Consider the following 21,148-nt stretch of genomic DNA (forward strand, 5'->3'; position numbering starts at 1 on the left):
CGCACATTTTTAAAACTTAACATTTAAATGTGACATTGACAGAAACTTTCAAAAATAAAAGCTTTATTAAAATCTTAAATATTTCATTCATTGAGTAATTTCTTTGTATTTAAAGAAGAAAAACAGACACCCATCTGCTAAACTTCACCACTAAGCCATATTCCACATGCCCAAAAATAACACAGTAAGAAAATTCATTTTCCTATCTTTTAAGCTTTCTAATTGATTCAAAGCATATATGAATTCAAAGAAAATGGCTTAAAGTTAGTGTGCCTGAGGGTGAGTCGTTTCATTTCAGCACACAGTAGAAGAATGTCTTTGACTTCATCCTTTGACATTATTTTTAGAATTCTTCTAAACTAACACATATTGTTCCTAAATTTGCTGCCTCATTAAGATTTAATAGAATTATCACATCAATTTGCTACCTAACTTTTCTTCAAAGCTGAACACTCTCATTTTTCTTGCTTGTCTACAATCATGAAGAGAACTTGAAAACTTGATGATATAGCAATAACTAGAGTAGAGTGAAAAATCATCCCAAAATAGGAGAAGAATTTTGTATATCTACAAAGTGCTCAGCTTACATGATATCAAATACTTTCACAATTACATTCCCCAGAAAGGAACAGAATGCACAAATCTACTTTCATATCTTCATAAGACCAATAATTTTCACGTTACAAAATAGCAAAATACAGAATTAAATGTAACAAATGCCTTTTAAAACCCCAAAGGAAATCATATTTTGCCATTAGTATAACAACATTATCTTAAAGAAAAAATTAATACACTCCTAATTTCAATCAGCTTCTGATTGTTCCCATGCATTTTTTCAATACTGACTTACCTTATATTATTACTTCTCATAAGAAAGCGTATAAAACCAACATATGAGTAAATCCAACCAGAACTAAGTAAACAATTCTAGCCAGTTAAGAACCATTTAGGATTTATCATAACTCCATTAAATTTTTTTCTTATTTTTATTTTTAAACCAATGGGTAATTATAGGTAATGGAGCGTAAATATGTTCACATATTTGCACTTAGAATATTTTTACGCAGCCATCATAATTCATTTTCCAATTCTACTTCTTAAAAATCACGAATTTCCATTAATAAGGAGTTCCAAACATCTAAGAATGTGTTTAAAAATCAAAGACCCATGTCAGTCTGAATACTTTTTTTCTTTAAAACTAGATGCCAACGAGTGGCAGCCAGAAGTAGAGCAGCTCATTGTGAGTGTGCGGGCTCCCAGAGCCTGTTTGCAGGTCGCTGGTGGAACTTGGAATCCAGTTCCCATTGAAACAATGTTATAAATGCCACTACTTTCCCAAGCCCTCCCCCAGCGGCTCATAAGTAGTTTACAAAGCAAATGAACATCAGATACTTCAAAACAAACAAAAAAGGCTCTCATACAAAAGATATAAACTGTGTCTCCTAATCTTGTCCCATTCATACCTCTCCTCCCACATTTCTACCCAAGCTTTCTGTTACCCACAAACAAGTCTCTGAGAGGGAAACATTAAATTATTTGGTTTCCAGGTTACTTCAAACCTGTATTCCCCACTATTACAAGTCACCCTGCCCCCCGGAAAACAAGTTGCCATTGAACCTATATTATGAAACGAGCATTTGTAATACTGGATTTATTATCTGTAATGCTCTGGTTGTAACTTGGTGTGCCAGAAACACATCATCCACTCTGAAACGACAGCATTTTGTGTGGGTGCCTCCTCTTGCCAAGCTCTGCTCTGGGTACTGGGAATGAGCTAAAAAACTTGGTGAGGAAGACGAACAAGCATCAAACTGCAAGGATGACAAATGACAAAAGGAAAACTAAGAGTCTTTTTTGGGGGGCGGGGGTGACCTGGTCAGGGTGGAGAGGTTCGAGCTGAGATTTTGGCATTAACAAAACCAAGAGGAGAGGAAAGGAAACTCCCAGCCAGAGAAGGCTTTCCCTGGGGCAGAGGGAACTGGCAAGTTCAGGGAAGGCCAAGAGGGGCTCAAGCAGAAGGAACAAGGGCTGAAGTGGAGAAGGCCAGAGCACGCAGAACCTCACAGACGCGGGACAGCCTTGTCTTTATCTTGCTATCAATGGGAAAATTCTGAAGCATATAAGCAGGTAGGTGACATGGCCAGATTTGGGCTGAGAAAATAGTCATGATCACCTCCATTTCACACCTGAAACTGAAGCTACAGAAATTAGGTAACCTGACCTACAGCCACAGTGGAGTTTGTGACCAGGCCGGTATTCGAACAAGGTCTGCTCGACTCCAAATCCTGCACTCTTCCCACTTTCTACACAACCTCCCAGGAGTTGAGAAGCAGAAACAAAGGCTACAGCAGCTTCCAGGGAGAAAACTAAGAGTCGCAGACAGTTCTCTCTCATCCCCTTCCTCCCTTCACCTTTGTGGCCCCAATCCTGAACGAAGTGGGGGAAGGAAAGAATTTCTCTACCCTCCTTCCTCTCAGTCCCCTTCCCCACCTGCCCTACCCCATCACATCACCCCACCAGTCTTCACTGGAAGAGGTGAGACTAGGACTAGGAGGGGGTGGGGCAGGCTGAAAGACTGATGCAGAGCTGCTGTTGAGACTACCCTGGGAGCCAGAATGGAGGTGTGATGGAGACAGACAGAGAAGGGCCTACTCACAGCAACTCAGAAGTGTCTACCAAACTTCTACACTGATAGACTCTACTGGAACAATCTCTACGCAACAAATCAAATAAAGAACCTCTTGTCTCTTCCAATCACAAATCCCGTGTCCTTGGGGAAGTCACTCGGCCTATTTCACATCCAGTCTCCTCAGGACCTGCTCCGTCTGACTGCTCAGCTAAGCAGCACCACCTCTGCCTTCCGCTCTCTTCTAATTCCCAAATGCACACATGTCCCTATACTTCAAAGAAAATCTGTCCAAACAACTCACAAGTATTTCAATATAATATATAATTGCTGATTACATTAAAATTTGTATCACCCAAACACTTTTAAGGACTATTCTACTGTTAGCCAACCTGCACGTACCAGTAAAATCAGAATATGCCTTTTTTGTGTGTGTGTGAGGAAGATTGGCCCTGAGCTAACATCTGCCAATCCTTTTTTTTTTTTTTTTTTGCTGAGGAAGACTGGCCCTGGGCTAACATCCATGCCCATCTTCCTCCACTTTATATGGGACGCCTGCCACAGCACGGCCTGACAAGCGGTGCATTGGTGCATGCCCAGGATCTGAACTGGCGAACCCCAGGCCGCCGCAGCGGAGCGTGCGCACTTAACTGCTTGCACCACTGGGCCGGCCCCAGAATATGACTCTTTACTGCAACAAATTCTAAAATCTGATATTGCTAGGTAACACAATTTCTCTTTCCATGTATCTTTTCTCCCCAGCTAAACTGTATCTCACACACTAGATTATTTCCGAGAATGCTCCAATGGAATTTATTTTTTTTCTTTTGATATTTCTTTCTTTGATTTCAATTTCGTTTGCTTTGATTTTTAAAAATTCATCAGCATTCCGTAGGAACATTCTAGTTAAGGGGAGAAGCAACCTGAAAATGTGCCTAGTAAAAAAGATCACAGCCCACAATCAAACAGAATTCAGATCTGGATCTTAAACTGGGCCAAGATGTAAAAAGAGTCTTTCAAGTGAGGAGTTCTTTCCTAAGGCATTTTAATTCCTACCTCACTGCAAATTTAATTAGATACTGTAGTTTTCTCTCTCAGCCACATAGGAGGGGTTCTTAGTGTGAGCCAATTGGCTGCTCCCATTTCCTGTTATTCAAACCACATTAATTTTTCAGATTTTTAATAGAGTTCTACCAAGTTTATCATGCAATATTAAGTTGGTACAATGAGTAATTTTTACAGAAACGATGTTGCAATAATCATTACCATAAACAGGACTAAGCAGCAAGAAATGCCAGTTTACTTTCTCAGCAGGAATTTCAGAATCCTCTTTTTCTACCTGGTCACTGCTCTCTGCTTCTGAAAGGCTCCTCCATTATGGTGAACAAAGGCTTAGAATCTTCAGCATGCCTCTGGCAACACTTTTTCAAATGGCTTTTGCAAAATTGTTTAAATGTGATTGTTTAAATAATGTTTTTCAAAATTATTGTTTAGGGGCCGGCCCAGTGGTGCAAGCGGGTAGGTGCACGTGCTCTGCTGCGGCGGCCCGGGGTTCGCCAGTGCGGATCCCCGGCACGCACAGACACACCACTTGTCAGGCCATGCTGTGGCGGCGTCCCATATAAAGTAGAGGAAGATGGGCATGGATGTTAGCCCAGGGCCAGTCTTCCTCAGGAAAAAGAGGAAGATTGGCAGATGTTAGCTCAGGGCCGATCTTCCTCAAAAAAAAAAAAATTATTGTTTAAATATATTCTATTATTTAAATAAGACTATTCCCTATATGGCCCAGCTAAAACGCCACCACGACTCTTAAAAGCTGAGAACAAATGGGCTCACAAGCATTTAGTGTACCTTAAATATAATTTAGAATAAAACTTTATAGCAAAAATAGTTTTTAAGAAAAGCACCTCTTTGTTGGTGATCGGAATAGATAGGAAATAGTTGGGTTGATAATCTTTTTGCTTTTTTTTCCTCTTCTTTTTCTGATCTTTATCGATCCGTTCATTTTCTTTACTTCTCTCCAAACTTATTTGAGGTACATCAGGGACTGGAGGGAAAAAGGCAAACAATAACATGTATAATGCATTTAAACACAGATAATTTAGTCAGAAACAAAAAGGAAGCAAGCACTATATACGTAGTGATCATTCATAATAGTTTTCATAATACATTTTCAAATGTAAAGCAGCTGTTGTCAAACTCTTCTATAAAGGACCTCCCAGTAAATGTTTTAGGCTTTGCAGATCATATGGTCTCCGTTGCAACTACCCAAGTCTGCTGTAGACAAAACACAGATGAACAGGTATAGCGGTGTTCCAATAAAACTTTACTTACAAAGCAGATCGTTAGCCAGATTTGGCCCAGGGCCCACAGCGCACTAACCTCTGCTCTAAAGCATAACTAACCACCATCCTCTCCCCCACCCCGTGATTTTCATGATACTTGGAAAGATCACGTTTTCACCCATCCTGTATATGTACATTTGTGACTTCTACAACATAACCACTTGTCAGAGTGCCGCTCAGTTTGGCTGGTGGTCAATGTCAAACTACAAACTATTTGTTGCAAAAATTAAGAGATTATTTTAGAAGCTTTTGTAGCAATTAGGCAAACTAACTTTGTCTATTGAATTTTGGTTTCTATTTTGTAGGTCATTTTTTTACAACATTTTTCTAATAATTAATTTTTTACTGTATTTTCCAAAAATATCATTTGGCAACAAATAGGAAATTTAAAAAAAAAAAAACTGGTCCGTGACCATAGATAATTTGAGAAGCCCTTAGCGTGCCGCTTTTTTGCCGCTTTTTAAAGTCGTCTTCAAAAGACTCATTTATGATACCCAACAATTCAGATTATGAAGCTAGGCCCCCAGAAATAATTACCAAATCAGTGCGAAATGCCATTGTCTCCTCTTCTACAGATTCTTTCAGGGCCTTCCATATGCACGCAAAACTACCATTAATTGAGTTTTCAGGCTGTGTCTTCTTGAACAGCAGCTTACTGTTCAAAATGAAGTGCCTCATGGAGACTTTGTAACAATTCAAATATAATTATATTTTTTGAGGTATGATTTTGGAAAGGGGTGGGAGAGAGGAACCACCTTACCTTACGTTCAGTCCTATGAGGTTGGTTTCATCTTTGGGATCAACCCTAACAGACCGTGGGCACCACCTGTACACAATGCCTCGAGAAGGACTGTGGGAAAAGTCTGAGCTGAACCTACAGCATGAGGCCTGTGTGCGTACACAACCCTGATCTGACCAGACCCCTTACTTTACATATGATGAAACAGAACTGCAGTAAAACTTGGAAAACCTGCTCAGTGTCCCAGAGTCAAGTCTGGTATCTGGACCTTTTAACTCTCTCTTTCCACTACTTTCTGCTGGGTCAAAACGCTTCTCTCTCAAGGTTCTGCATGAGCAGTTACTACCACACACAAAACCAAAGAGCAGAAGTAGCTGTCCTTATTCTGCTGTTCTCGAAAATATTAGTAGTACATAATTTTTAAATGAATACCACAAATAGTATTTTAATGCTAACTTCTAAGAAAAATAGTAGAGTATGTTTAAAACTTAAAAACTGAAGGTTTGTGGAAATAGACATGCCTTCTTTCTAGGACTAACATATATTTGTGAGACCTAGAAGACAGCGGTAAATTAAGAGCAAGGTGACCTGAGTCATAAGTCTGCCTGTATCATTACAAGTTAAGACAAAGTTACCTGGTGTGCTTGTCATCCATTTCACTACCACATTTCTCAGCAATGTGCCTAATGTTAAGGTGGTTAAAATGATATATCTTCACAGAGAACACTTATTTGAAATATATAGTATTATTAGCTTCTTTTATACTCGTGAGCTTGTCAGAACTTTACAAATTTCTATTGCTAAGAAAGTGTATGCCGCATTCTCATCTGTATTAGGAAAATTATCTGAATTGCCTCATGTGATGCCACTGGGTTTTATTTCCCATGCAATTTTTTTAATATGAAACATCAAATCAACATGTTGTTGAGCTGCTTGTAATTTTAAATATCTAAGAAATGGTCCTACATTTGATTGTAGCAACATGACCAAATGTACTATTTTTAAACAGAAGCCACAAAATATGCTAATGAAGTACCACATATTTTAAATACAGTCCTAAATACATTTCTAGCCCACTTCCCTCTGATCTTCTATCTGGTCCTCTGGAAATGGAAGCCAATTTTAATCTAGTCTGGAACCAGTGTCTGGTTTGGAATCCTGGCTCCCCCACTTACTAGCTGTGTGATCTTAGATAAGTCACATAAATCTCTCTACCTCACTTTCCTCCTCTATAATTTGAGGGCAATAATAATAGCTACCAAATAGGGTCATTTTGAGGATTAATTGAGTTAATAGATGAAAGCTCTGAGACTACTTCCTGGTGCAAAGTAAGCACTATTTATTAGCTATTATAATTATTAGATATTACCCAGGGCTAAACATCATTAGAGAGATACATCAGTCTCTGCAAAGATCATTTAGAGGACTCCAAAAAGAAACTGGATGATTTATAAACTATCCATTGTTTTTCATCATCTAGATCACTTGTATCCTCCATGAGCATGGAAAATGAAGAGCAGTCTTGAATGGTTTTTTAAAAATTAAATATAATATTGAAAAAAATTTCAGAGGCGGGCCCCATGGCCTAGTGGTAGAGTTCAACGCACTCCCCTTCAGCGGCCGGGATTTGGTTCCTGGGTGTGGACCTATATCACTCGTCAGCTCAGGGCGAATCTGCCTCAGCAAAAAAAAAAAAAAAAATTCAAAAGAAAAATACCCATTTCTTAAAGTAAAATTACAAACTAATTCTAAATAAGCTCCCAGCATCCTTCTTATATCTCATTGTCCAAACCAGGACACAGGGCTAACCCCAAGCATCACAAGAAGCTGGGATAGTATCTGGCAGTTAAGAACCTACACCTACATGAGAAAAGTAATCTACAAAAGGAAAAGGGGAGGGGTCCGCTGCTGGGAAGGCAACTAGCAATGTCTCTTTCGGTCCTGTAGAGGCAGCAGGAGATAGGGAAAAGGGCATCGACCCAAAGATTAGTCTTCCAACGAGCATCTTTCCATCAAGTCACTTCATTTCTTCATCTGAGAACTCAAAAAGCTGAGCAATCCTTGGAGAATAGCTGATTCTGGGTCTGGGGCTTAAAATGTGCTAGAGGAGCCTGGAGTTTCAAAGACTCCTGGGACCATGTCAGAAGGTCTCTAGAGCCAATCTGAAAGTCCCTCCACTGGCCAAAGATAGGATAATTTGAGCATCAAATAGAATAGTAACTTCAATGTGGTGTGAAGTCCATCAAAAATGTTTAAATCCGTCAGTTCATAATAACACTCAAAAGAAAAATTAAAACCAAAAGCTCACAGGTCACCTTTGGAGGAGTCTAAAGAATTATTATTCCAAAAATCTGAAGATAAAGGGGAAAAAATAGTCATGCATTTATCCTGCTTTTCCTTACAACCAAATAGTAATACAGGCAATGAAAGAGTTAACTAAGGTAAAGTTCTTCTCTATAGAAATTTTCAGCTAATAAATACAAAACGCTAGGGTTAGAATATTAGCATTTTGAAACCCTTAACAGAGTATGGATCAACCCAAATATTATCAATGGATGATCCATGAGACGGAAAGCCAGTGGGGAATTTAATAATGGGTCACGTGACAAGACGGGAAGTCACCAATCAATCTTCACATCACAAAAAGGCAAGACAACCAAACATCTTTTGCCTCCTGATGTCACACAAGAGGAAATTCAAAACACTTTTGTAGCGCTCTTGCCAATATTCCAAAACTTAATCAACCCTCCTAATCTAACTACCAGTTTACTGGAAATACAAAGGACAGAGAAATATGTTAAATGACCATAATATGGGTACTTCTACACAATCCGATTTCTTCAACAATAAACACACACACAAGGAAAAAAAAAGGACGAGATCTATAGATGAAGAGGCTAAAGAGATGTATCAATCAAATATAATGCATAGACTTCAGTTCCTAATGCAAACTAGTTTTTAAAACATTATGACACACTCAAGAGAAATGTGAATACTGACAGGATATTCGATGACATTAGGAATTACTGTTATTTTTGGGGGGTGGTAAGGATATTCTGGATATGCTTTTTTTAAAAAAGATTCCTTATCTTTTAAAGATACGTACTAAAGTATTTACAGATAAAATGAAAGATCTGGGATTTACTCCAAAATAATCCAATAAGGAAGAGGTGATGAACACAAGAGGCTCATTCTACTCTTCTACTTTTGAATATGCTCGAAAGTTTCTATAATGAAATATTTTTTTAAAAAAAAACAACCCACGGGCAGGGAAGGGATAGCTAGATAATCTCTATCTGAGGTCTCTTCTAGTTCTAGTTTTCTGTGATCTGTGATAAAAGTACTAACGGTTAACTAACTGTACTAACTGAACTGTACTAACCTGTACCAATGAGGACATTTCATGGTGAAATTGAATAAAGAATGGTGTCCAGACTAATAATCCAGCTGATTTTATAACCTTTAGTTCATCTCAAAATTAACATAGTAGAAAGAGATCCTGAACCTATAATCTAGTTTTTCTCTTTTCAAACTACAAGTATCAATCTACCAGTCGGTTACGAAATCAACTTAGAAGATAATAAAAAAGTGCTTTTAAAAACTGGAATGGAAATGAATGGAGTAGAGTGGGGTGGGGTGGGGTGGATGGAATAGAACAGAACAGAAGTAGTAGAGACAGTACATTGCTTATGGTTCCTGTAAATAATGCTTCATGAAATCCGAGTTATTTGCATACACAAGTATACTGGGTGTCAATGTGAAATGTATTCCTTACTGTGAACATGAGACATGGAATCACTCTTGCTGTATTTTACTCAATATGAACAATACTAAGAGGAACAGACTTACTAACACAGTATTTAGAAGATTGCTGCAGCTTTCAGCATTTTAAGTTGTTTTATACCTTATCTGTTTAAAACAAACTGTCCTCCTGCCTGTAGCAACTTATTTTTGCCATTTCAAACATTCTATAAGTCCATTTTGTGGACATCCAGAGAAAGAAAAATCATAATCTCTGAAGGTATTAGTTATAATGTATAACAACTCTAACAATTCTGCTGCCAAGAGAAGGACATAGTGTAAAACCCCAATTCATAACACAACCCCTTGGTAAAAATAAAAAAATACAGGGTTCTTCTAAATTCCCTTAGCATTCTCTAATCTTATCAATAACTATTTAACTTTTCTTCAAACTGGTTTATCTAAAATTTTCTTTTGGGACCGGCCCCATGGTGTAGTGGTTAAGTGCGTGCGCTCTGCTGCTGGCGGCCCAGGGTTCAGATCCCAGGCGCGCACCAACGCACCCCTTGTCAGGCCATACTGTGGTGGCGTCCCATATAAAGTGGAGGACGATGGGCATAGATGTTAGCCCAGGGCCAGTCTTCCTCAGCAAAAAGAGGAGGATTGGCGTGGATATTAGCTCAGCACTGGTCTTCCTCACAAAAAAAATAAATAAAATAAAATAAATAAAATTTTCTTTTGTTGGGCATCACAGACAAGGCAAAGTTTAAAACTATCTGATGAGAGCTGGGCAAAAAAGGAAAAGAATCCTAGATTTATTGCTATAGTAGAGTTTTATTTACCCTTGTAATATGTTTTTTTTAACTCAGTGAGTCCTGCCGATTTATGATCACCTTGTGACACACTGATTCCAATATCTCTTTTCTCTTTTTTGCATGTTTCTTGCCTTTTAATTGTAAAGTTTACTTGTATAGCCAGAACAGAACACAAAATCCCTTTTCTCGTTACTGAACTTTATTTTATTTCTTACTTTGAAATCATAAACTAAGTTCTAAAATACAATTTGCTATTATTCTTTTTATTTAGTTCATATGAAAATATAATGAGCAAAGTGTTCATATAATATCAGTTTACCAATAAAAACATGAAAGATCACTGACCACAGAAGCAAAATGTAGAACGCTTCGGCCCTGCGCCCTGGATCTTTCACTGGGTTATTTAGAGTAACTTTATTGTTTAGCAAAAAAAAATTCATTACTTGCAGTAGAGCTTGTAAACCCACCTCATAAACTTAATTGATTACACTTCTTAATTTTCATAATGATTTCAGTAGCCATTTTAATGTGCTCTAATGAATCTGGTCTTGTTGACAAAGGCTGTAACTCTCTGATCCATGCATTTGTTTTTTCACCTAAAGTACCACATGTCATTTTATGTAAATCATATAAATTATCTAATTTTTCCTAAAGTTTTATTTATTCTTTCAAGAAACTACAAGGGAATGAATTATGGGAGAAATTAATTTAATTAGGTCATCCGTCTGTTGTTGTTGGTTGCTTGTTTGCACACTTGCTCTTAGCCAAAAGGCTGAGAATGAACTAGATTTTGTTTTAATCTTTTCTTTCTTCTTGTTGTTACTTAAGCAGCCAAAATCTTTGAAGTAACCATCCTTAAAACTCCTTAATTATATGACTTAGAATATTACCTTCTACATTTTATAGAATTATTCCTCCTAGTATCTGAATAATCTTTGGCAAGTTACTAAAGCTTTCTAAAAAAATAATTTTACCTCCCTCATTAAGTTTCTGTGAGGATTAGTAAGAAAATATAAAGCATTTAGCAATACGCTGGAAGCACTCAATAATATTGTTACAAAATATTGACTCAATAATATTGTTACAAAATATTGCTCTCAGGGGCAAATGTTTTTAAATACTTAATTTAGCAAATATATTTAGGCAAAAAGTTGGGGTGAGATTAAATTAATAAAAATTTTCAGAGGCTAGTTCTGTGCCACGCACTGTTGTAAGAACTTTACATGTATTAAGGAGTTGAAACCTCCCCACAATCCTACGAGAGAGCTACCAATTATTATGCCAATTTCATAGATAATGAAATCGAGCCTACACACTTGCTCAAGTACACACTAAGAAAGTGTCGGAGCAAATTTTGCACCTGGACAGTCTGACTCCACAGTCCTCACTCTTAGCCACACAGTTTAAGACTATTAGTGATACCTTAGGGGACAGCATCGAAGAAGAACCACTTTATCCAGCTCTCCGTTTACTGAGTCAATGAGGCTTACATCCTTAAAAGCAAGCTTTTCACCACATTTAAAAATTTTCATTGTATTTTTTCATAAAAAGAATGAAGAACATTCATAAAATTTGAAGATCAGAGAAAGGAACAAAAAAATTGCTCATAAACCTACTATCTGAACACAACCACTATGAATTTTGGTGACAGATCACATAAAGTATTTACACAACCGTAAACAAATAACACATACATTTTTCCCCTACTTTTTCACTTTGCATTTTAGATAAGAAATATTCCCTGCAAAATAATTTTCAGAAATATTATTTTAATAATATATAAAAATGCATAATACGTAATTTAAGGCACTAGTATAGCTTTAACCATTCCTAACCTTGGACCTTTCATTTTTTTCCCAATATTTTTACCATTTAAAAGACATTGTGACACACGTTTACGAATAAAACTTTTTCAACAAGTCAGATTATGTCCTTATATTAAGAATCCGTTGAGTGGCTCTATCCCAAGTATGAACATTGCTGGAGAGCCCAACCAACTCCATTCTAAAATGACTATAACAGTACCTTGTCAGAAGCAATGTGGATATGACATTAAATCATTGAGTATTATTTTTTAAAGATATTACCAATCTGATAAGTTACAATCATATTTCAATGCACAGCATTTGATACTTATGCAGTTGAATAACTTTCCATATATTTATTTATTAACCAAATTTTATCTTGTACATCGTTTGCCCAATACCAATAACAGCACCTGATAATAGCAGGCACTCTCTAAATATGTGTTGAATGAATTAATGTACCTATTAGTCTTTTCTAAATTTTATTTGTTTTCCTTTTTTAAAGGTATCAACTCTTTGTAGTATTTGGGACAAATATTTGCCTCAAGTCCTTTCATAATAAAATTTATGTATGATATGCTTCCTCAATCAATTACAGAGAGGACACAGAACATAATTTATCCTTTTTTAAAACTGACTCGGGATAATCGCTTACTACAGCGGTTATTGAGATTCAATTTTTATTTGATACAGCATTTTTCTATAAAAAAATTTTTTTCAGGTAAAGGTAGTTTCAATCAATATCTTAAAATACTTAAGAGCTGAAGTATTTAATATATCTTAATAGTATTAGCTAATAAATAAGTAACGAAATGAAAATTTCCCATATCTCTAAAACATCCAATAATTACAAGGTTAGAATTCCATGTAGGGGCCGGCCCCGTGGCTTGGCAGTTAAGTGTACGCGCTCCGCTACTGGCGGCCCGGGTTCGGATCCCGGGCGTGCACCGATACACCGCTTCTCCGGCCATGCTGAGGCCCTGTCCCACATACAGCACCTAGAAGGATGTGCAACTATGACGTACAACTATCTACTGGGGGGCTTTGAGGGAGAAAAAAGGAGGAGGATTAGGCAATGGATGTTAGCTCAGAGCTGGTCTTCCTCAGCAAAAAGAGGAGGATTAGCACGGATGCTAGCTCAGGGCTGATCTTCCTCACAAAAAAAAAAAAAAAAAAAGAATTCCATGTAAGGTAGAACAGAATTATAACAATTCTCAGTATGAGGAGAACTGAATTCCACACTTAGGAAACACATGTAACTAAAAAAAAAAAAAAAGTTACTCAAATATTTTATTTTGAATCTTGATTTAAATGTCGCTTCATAGTTAAGGACTGTGATTCTCTTAAAAGAGTAGAGTCAGTGAAACTAAAGGCTCCACAGATTTACCCCATGGGAAGCATACTAAGCTATTCCTATCAGCAGCAGAGTGACTCACCATTGCCAACTCCCACTCAACTCTCAGAGGCAGATCTAACGGCAATCCCAAACATTTTCTGGAAAGTTTACTGGGTTTCTAACCAATTCACCAAGGACACTTCCCCTTGTGAAGAGAAAAGACCCACCCAGGTGCAGGTCAACAACTCACCAGTGCTGGATTTTCTCCCTGAACATGTCTACCTGTAGAGCCAGATGTGGCTCAGGGTGTATTGCTTCCTCAAAATTTCTAAAAGATTTTCTTTTGTACATACATTTGGATATTTTACTTCTAATATATATAATTCTAATACATTTCATATTTAACCTTAACATAATATTCTAATACATTTTATACACTACCACATAACTCTAGTAAAATTGTCTCTTCTTAAAAACAAAACTAACAAAAAAATGTAAAGACCCATTTCAGCCGACCAGACCCCACGACATCTGATGATGACACTACTCCCCCACCCCCATGGTAACACAGTTGACAGCTGAGACACTGAACCAAACATTCGGGGAGGAGTTTTCTTACCGGCAAAGATACCCTTCCCATGACACTCTTCTTGTTAGCGCTACTTTCCTGATCACTCTGCCACGGTTTCTATCAGCAAGAATTTCTTCACAGTTAACTCACAATTTCCACCCACCAAAGGAAAATGAAAGAACCAAAGGCAGGGCTGGCCTGGTGGCATAGCGGTCAAGTTGGCGCCTTCTGCTTCAGCAGCCTGGGGGTTCACCAGTTCAGATCCTGGGCACAGACCTAGTCCCCACTTATCAAGCCATGCTGAGGCAGCATCCCACATAGAAGAACTAGAACGACCTACAACTAGGATATACAACTATGTACTGGGGCTTTGGGGAGAAAAAAAACAAGAGGAAGATTGGCAACAGATGTTAGCTCAGGGCCAATCATCCTCAAAAAAGAAAAAAGAAATACAAATTTAAAAAAAGCAAAGAATTCTGTGAAAGAACCAAAGACAACAACCAGCAACTGGAGAAGTTTAAGGCTGTTGTCTACCATGGAGCCAGTAGACTGATTAAATTTCCTTGTTACTAACTGTAAGAGAAAGCCGCATTAAGACCATTCAAGCCACAAACTAATTATCCTGTGTTTTGGACATGAATACCATTACTGTATCTATCTTAAGTTTAAAAGTTGACAACAGGGGCCGGCCCGGTGGCGCAAGCGGTTAAGTGCGCGCGCTCCGCTGCGGCGGCCCGGGGTTCGCTGGTTCGGATCCCGGGCGCGCACCGACGCACTGCTTGGTAAGCCATGCTGTGGCGGCGTCCCATATAAAGTGGAGGAAGATGGGCACGGATGTTAGCCCAGGGCCGTCTTCCTCAGCAAAAAAAGAGGAGGATTGGCGGATGTTAGCTCAGGGCTGATCTCCTCACAAAAAAAAAAAAAAAAAAAAAAAAAAAAAAAAAAAAAAAAGTTGACAACAACACTCCCAGTTTTCGCACATTTCTATAAAAATCTCACTTCCCAAAAGCTAGTCAGTACTTTCTGGTTTGCAAAGAATTTTAGTATCTGTTCCTTAGTGTTTTAGTAAATGCTATTATAAAAATGAAAGAGAACAAGTTGTCCCCAAATAACCAAGAGATATGTTTCAAAGCTTTTACAAATAGCTTTTGTACACTATTTTACATTTTTAATTGCCTTCTTACACATATTCCCTCTGTTGATCCGTACAACAACATTAAGAAGTAGGCAGGAGGGAATTATCTGTGTTTCACAGTTGAAGAAGCCCAGCTCATAGAGGTTAAATGTCCAAGGTCACACAAGTAGAAAATGAAATAACCAAAACTTAAAACACAAGTTTTCCGTTTCTCTCATTATACCACACTGACTGTGTATAAGTTGGAGCTTGGAATTTGAAATCTATCTTCCCACAAAAGTAACATTATACGTGCTGGTTTGGAGTCTAGACTAACCCACAAAGACTTTAAACTGACCAAGTCTCAACTATCGAAAAGTGGTATAATCCTATACAGCTAAAAGCGGACTTCTGTAGACTGACATCAGCCCCTAATTTACATGGATAAGGTCACTTCTTTGGTAAGATTTCATACCATGTACCTCAGAGAAAAGATCCCAGTCGTATGAAGGACTGGCCAATCTTCCCTATGCCCATCCACTGAAGAAGCAGCTACCCCATTCAGAGCAGGAAAGGCCTGCAGAGCCACAAACACATCCTCTTCCTTCTTTCTGGTCCCAGGGGCCATTGCTTCTCCTCATCAGTGGAGATATAAGAACACAGCAGCTACGGAAACAGTATTTGCTCTCTGGGATTCTGGTGGTATCTCGCTCTCAACCCCTCGTACAGCTGTTTGTTCATACAGATTAGATATGTGTAAGAAGTGTATAAGTCAGAAGCCCCTATACCTGGATTGGTGAACAAGTTCCACCTCTTGTTCCAGTCCAGCTATGAACATTCCAATGGGATAGATTCAGAGATGGAACAGAACTCAGAGGGAAGAAAGGTGGACAGGGGATACCCACCATGGGCATGTAGGCACGATTATTCAGAAAGTTGCTTTTTGAGCAACTTAGGGAATTAAGAGGAAAACATTATTACAGTCATGTGCTGCATAACGACGTTTCAGTCAACCACGGACCACATATAGGACGGTGGTCCCATATCAGTACCATGTAGCCTAGGTGCATAGTTGGCTATACCATCTAGGCTTGCTTAAGTCCACTCTATGATGTTCACACGACGACGAAATCACCTAACAACGAATTACTCAGAACGTATACCTGTCATTACGTGACGCGTGACTGTAAATCCTTCCTATTCTTGCCTATCATTTCCAAAGGGTATCTTCTTCTATTTAACAGGTATACTAATTCTTCAAAGGAAGGTTTAGCTAACAGCTGTGAAACCCACAAAAGCTGTTCTTCTCTAAAGGCCAGCTAAGAAGGAAAAGATAGGAAACCCTACCCTGACTGAGCAAACCCCTCTTAATCCTCCCTTTTCTCCTTGGTTTTTGGAATGGGAAAAAACTGATTAATAAATCACCAGAGATTTAATACATTGTAAGTATCCCTCTCTCCTTACATCTCCCCAAAACATAAATCATGGGAAGACAGTGACATAGAGAGCAATGTGATTTCTGAGACTGGCTGAGCACCAGAATCTCATGGGATGTTTAAAACAACAAAAACAAAAAAGATTCCCTGGCCTGACACAAAGGTGGAAAAGAGGAATCTGTACTTTTACATCACTCCACAGAAAATTCTAATGATCAGTTAAGTTCAAGGACAGTTAGTATTGAGGAAAGAACACTGGATAGTTCACACTTATCCCCAGGCCTCTACTCTTGCCAAACCTCTAGGAAGCCTTCCAGGACATCCAGGTTAGACGCCTCCCTGACACACCCTCGCCCCATGTACTCCCACAGCATCCTGTATGGCATTCGTCTATGGGATTATAGCTGTTAACGAATTGGTTCCCCAAGGAAGCCGTGAGTTTCTTGATCACGTGTTTCAATATTGTCATGTGTTTCAACAGTCCCAATATCTGGTGCCAAAACCTGGTAACCGTTAGGCATCCAATCAATGTTCATCAAAGAAATGACGAACAAATCAGAAATCCCAGATTCTATAACCAGTTTTTTTCAATTGTGTGAATTTAGTTAGTTTTCTTAACCTCTCTGAGTCTTATTTTCTCTTCTGAAAAACGAAGAGACTGAACTAGGTAATTTCTTATGGAGCCTCCAGTTATAGAACACCAGTCAAGAGAAAACTATATCAAATCACAGCAGGGTTCCATATAAGACTGCAGAGCGAGTGGCTCAGAGTACGCGGTCAATAAGCATTTGTGGAATATACAGGTGCTCCTCCTTTTTCCTATTCACAAGTAACCTGGATAATAGGCAGATAATAGGCAAATCTCTCACCTTTTCAGTGGAGGTAGCCCCAAATATCATGTACAGTACTGTTTTTACAATGACATGAAATTCAGATCTAGATATTTACGTAGTTCCAGCAGTATGTCAATCAAGTAAGCATCGGTTCTCTAAAGTTTGCAAATGGCGCTCTCAAAGACTGAATCAATCTCATAAATATATAATAGATTAAAAGTTTAACTGTTTTCACCACCAGCCTGTTATGCTCCACGAAGCAGGGACAATGTCCGTCTTGTTCACTGGTCACCCTCCCAATGCCTAGCGAAGTGCCTGGCTCACATCAAGAGGCTAGTCAACACTCGTCAGATGAATGGGTATTGCCAACGTTAGCAGTGGTTCCAGAATAACTGAAGAAGGAGGTTATAAACCATGGAATGTTCTGACCCATTATTTTCTGAAGTAGCTTATAAACTACAGAATGATCTGGCCCAAAATTTCGTGAGACATGTCTTAATAATATCTGTGATACTTTTGACAATAGAATACCAAAAGATAACTATTAATTAACAATGAAAACTCAAAAACATGACAAGTATTTAAGGTGAAGTCATTTATTAAGAAATATATATATATACCACTAAATTTACTATTCATTGCATCTAAATACATATTTATTTAATGAAGTACTTACTTTCACAATCATCTTTAATATCTACAGTAGCAAATGGCATATCTGCCAGAGAATCCATAGCATTGGCTTCAATGTCTTCGGACACTTCCTTTTTTCTTGACACATTTTCACACTCACTGGAATTTATTCCTCCTTTAACGTATCACAAAAAGAAAAAATGTATTATTTAACTTATTTTTTTAACGCATATCCTAAACTAAAACAACTCAACTAACTGAATTCAATATAAATTAACATCTCTTAAGAAACTGTATTCAGATATATTATAAAGCTATCTATATAAATACTATTTGCAAAATATTCTACATTTTTATAAATGCATTTTTATGTTAAACAGCTTTAATAATTTTCTGAAGCACAGTACTTGACTCAGGGTTAGATGAAGACTGAGTTAATCAACAATCCTCAAGATCTTTTATAGCTATATTTTCCTAATTCTAAAACTACATGTTTTTCACATAACTTTTGAAAACAAACCAACAAGACTTTGTCAGTCTTTGTCATGTATATTTTTAACAATATCACTTATGTGTTCTCCTTTGTACAAGTTCTGACCTTTTTTTTTCAACAAAGACTTTTAAATTTTTTCTCTCCATTGTTACATTAACATTGGAAATTCAGTTAAAAATACACGGCTCTAAATATGCTTTTCTGGAAATTCAGTGATTAAAAAGCAAAAGATCTTATGATAGCCCTCCCTTGGCATGTACTTATATTAAAGCCACATTTCACATTTGGTCTTTGATTTGTTTTGTTTTCTTGTTATGGGTGGAACAATCATACACCTTGGGTGGAGGTTAAGAGAAAGAATGTCTGTTTAAATTGATAAAGTTAATTGCTAAATTTATCAGTAGGTGGGCTCCCCAATACCATTATTCTCCATGCTTTTATTGACAGAAGCAAAGGTTGTTTAAACTAGGATTGAACAAAATCTTGGGATACTTATATAATTTTTACTGTATGCATTTATTAAAGACTAATTTTCCATTGAATATATTAAAGAAGTCATTTATTCCATTCTTCTGTAATCCTCTGTTTTCAAATATAATACCCAAAAAACTCATTCCATTAAGAATATAGTTTACAACACACAACATAATAACTATCATGATAGGTCACAGTTAACATATATACCAAAAAATCTTAATTTTTATTGCAATTTGAACACTCTCTACTATTGTTCATACATACATGCACCACACATACACATCTATCTTCTAGATAAAAGCAAAAAACGACAACAAAACTTTTGTTTTGTTGTTTTTTTGTATGTCAATTAGTCGTGTTCAATCCCAAAACCAAAAAAAAAAAAAGTAAAAGTACATTCTTAATAACGCCGTTATTTATATTACAGCTTAAACTTTATTAAGTACAAGTGCCTGGCACCCAGGTGTTCAACAAATGTTAGTCTCATCATAAACTCACAACTATTTGAAAGATGTGAGACCAAGTAAAGGTTTCCTTTCTATTTTTATGCTTGCATTGAAAAATACAAATGCAGCTTCTACTTAAACAGAAGTTTTAATAGATCAATACATATCTTGTACCGTCAGGCACCTGCAGCTACACATAAAGGCTCATCACTGACCAGGCAGCTTACACTTGAAAAGTAAGCAACAATGAGTATTTGTGCAATTAAATATGCACAAGGCCAAATAAAAATCAGAACAAAATGAAATAAATCCAACTTTTGTTCTTCTCTATTTTATTCTTACTCTAAGAACTTAGTAATAAGTTCTAAGCATCTAATGTACAGCATGGTGACTATAGTTAATAATACTGTACTGTATACTTGAAATTTGCTAAGAGAATAGATCTTAATAATTCTCACCAAGAAAAAAAAAAAGTAACTATGTGAGGTGATAGATGCGTTAATTAACTTGATTGTGGGAATCATTTCACAATGTATACTTTTATCAAATCACCACACTGTATACTTTAAATATATACAATTTTATTTGTCAATTATACCTCAAAGCTGAGGGGAGAAAAAAGGCTGCTAAGTGCATTAACAGCATAAAGATGAGGTGAAGCTGATAAAGTACACTAACAATAACAGAAGCACTAACACTGGAGAGCCAACTCCACGACTAACACTGGAGAGCCAACTCCACGCCAGGCACAGCCAGAAGCACTGTACAGATAGTAACCCATTCAGCCACGCCATCAGGGAGCTACTGTTATTATACTCGTTTTACAGACTAGCCCATTAAGTAACTTGTCCAAGGTTACAGCTAGGAGGTCTTGGGGCTGGAATTTGAATCCAGTGACCCTACTGCCAAAACCTGCCCTTTCCAGCACACGCCGGGCTGCCTCTTCACACACAGTTTACAGCACTGTAAACTGAGGCAGTCCCCAGGATCAGGAGCCGTGACAATGTTCTTCTTACTGCTATCTGGGTATCTATCCTATATGCTGAAATAGATGCACCACAGCTCTGCTTAAATAAAAAAGAAAAAGTGACTGCAATAAACAAAAAATTAAAAAAAAAAAAAAAGAAAAAGTGGAACAACTTAAATGCCTAATAACAGAAATGGTTAAACAAAGCACACTCAGTCTATACAACAAAGAATAAGACTCCAACGACCGAAAAAAGTTTGTAACAAATACTGACTTTTTAAAAAGCAGATATAACACTGCATATGCTCTGATTACAAATATGCAGGAAAAGGCTAAAGGATATAAACTATTTCTAAATGCTGACATAGCTGTACTCAGTATTTTTGTATTTTTCCCATTTCTGCTATTCAAATATTTTAAATGAAATTAATGCTACTTTTATAAGAAAACAATTAACACATACATTTAATTATATAATAAAACCCTACATTAAACATATGCTAATATTCAAATATATGGGCACTTCTGCAAATGACTTCATCAAATACAGCCCAGTAGAGGAGACACAGATAGACAATTTGCCCTTTGTCACAGAAAATGCAAGTTTCCTATGTGGATAATAAAATATGACTTTATTAAGCAAGCCTCTCTTCTACTCACTCTACTAGGCATATAGTATGTATATTCCCCAAGAACCAATGGAAAGGGTCAATGCTACCCATGCCGCTCCTGCCTTAGCTACCAAAAATGGAAACGTCCTACATCTGGATA

At 37.4% G+C, this 21,148-nt stretch overlaps 1 protein-coding gene across 5 annotated transcripts in view; it reads right to left on the minus strand.

The window, feature by feature from the left end:
- AKAP7 (A-kinase anchoring protein 7) overlaps window positions 1-21,148 on the minus strand; it is a 146,607-nt gene that overhangs the window by 124,407 nt on the left and 1,052 nt on the right. For all 5 annotated transcript variants that reach the window (XM_058566265.1, XM_058566268.1, XM_058566267.1 and 2 more), the window contains exons 2-3: window positions 18,038-18,169; window positions 4,534-4,673 (exon numbers count right to left, since the gene is read on the minus strand). In XM_058566265.1, coding sequence (XP_058422248.1) covers window positions 4,534-4,673; window positions 18,038-18,169 — 272 coding nt within the window. The remainder of the gene's footprint in view (window positions 1-4,533; window positions 4,674-18,037; window positions 18,170-21,148) is intronic.

Source organism: Diceros bicornis, chromosome 23 (assembly GCF_020826845.1).
Source record: "Diceros bicornis minor isolate mBicDic1 chromosome 23, mDicBic1.mat.cur, whole genome shotgun sequence".
In the NCBI taxonomy this organism is placed as follows: Eukaryota; Metazoa; Chordata; class Mammalia; order Perissodactyla; family Rhinocerotidae; genus Diceros; species Diceros bicornis.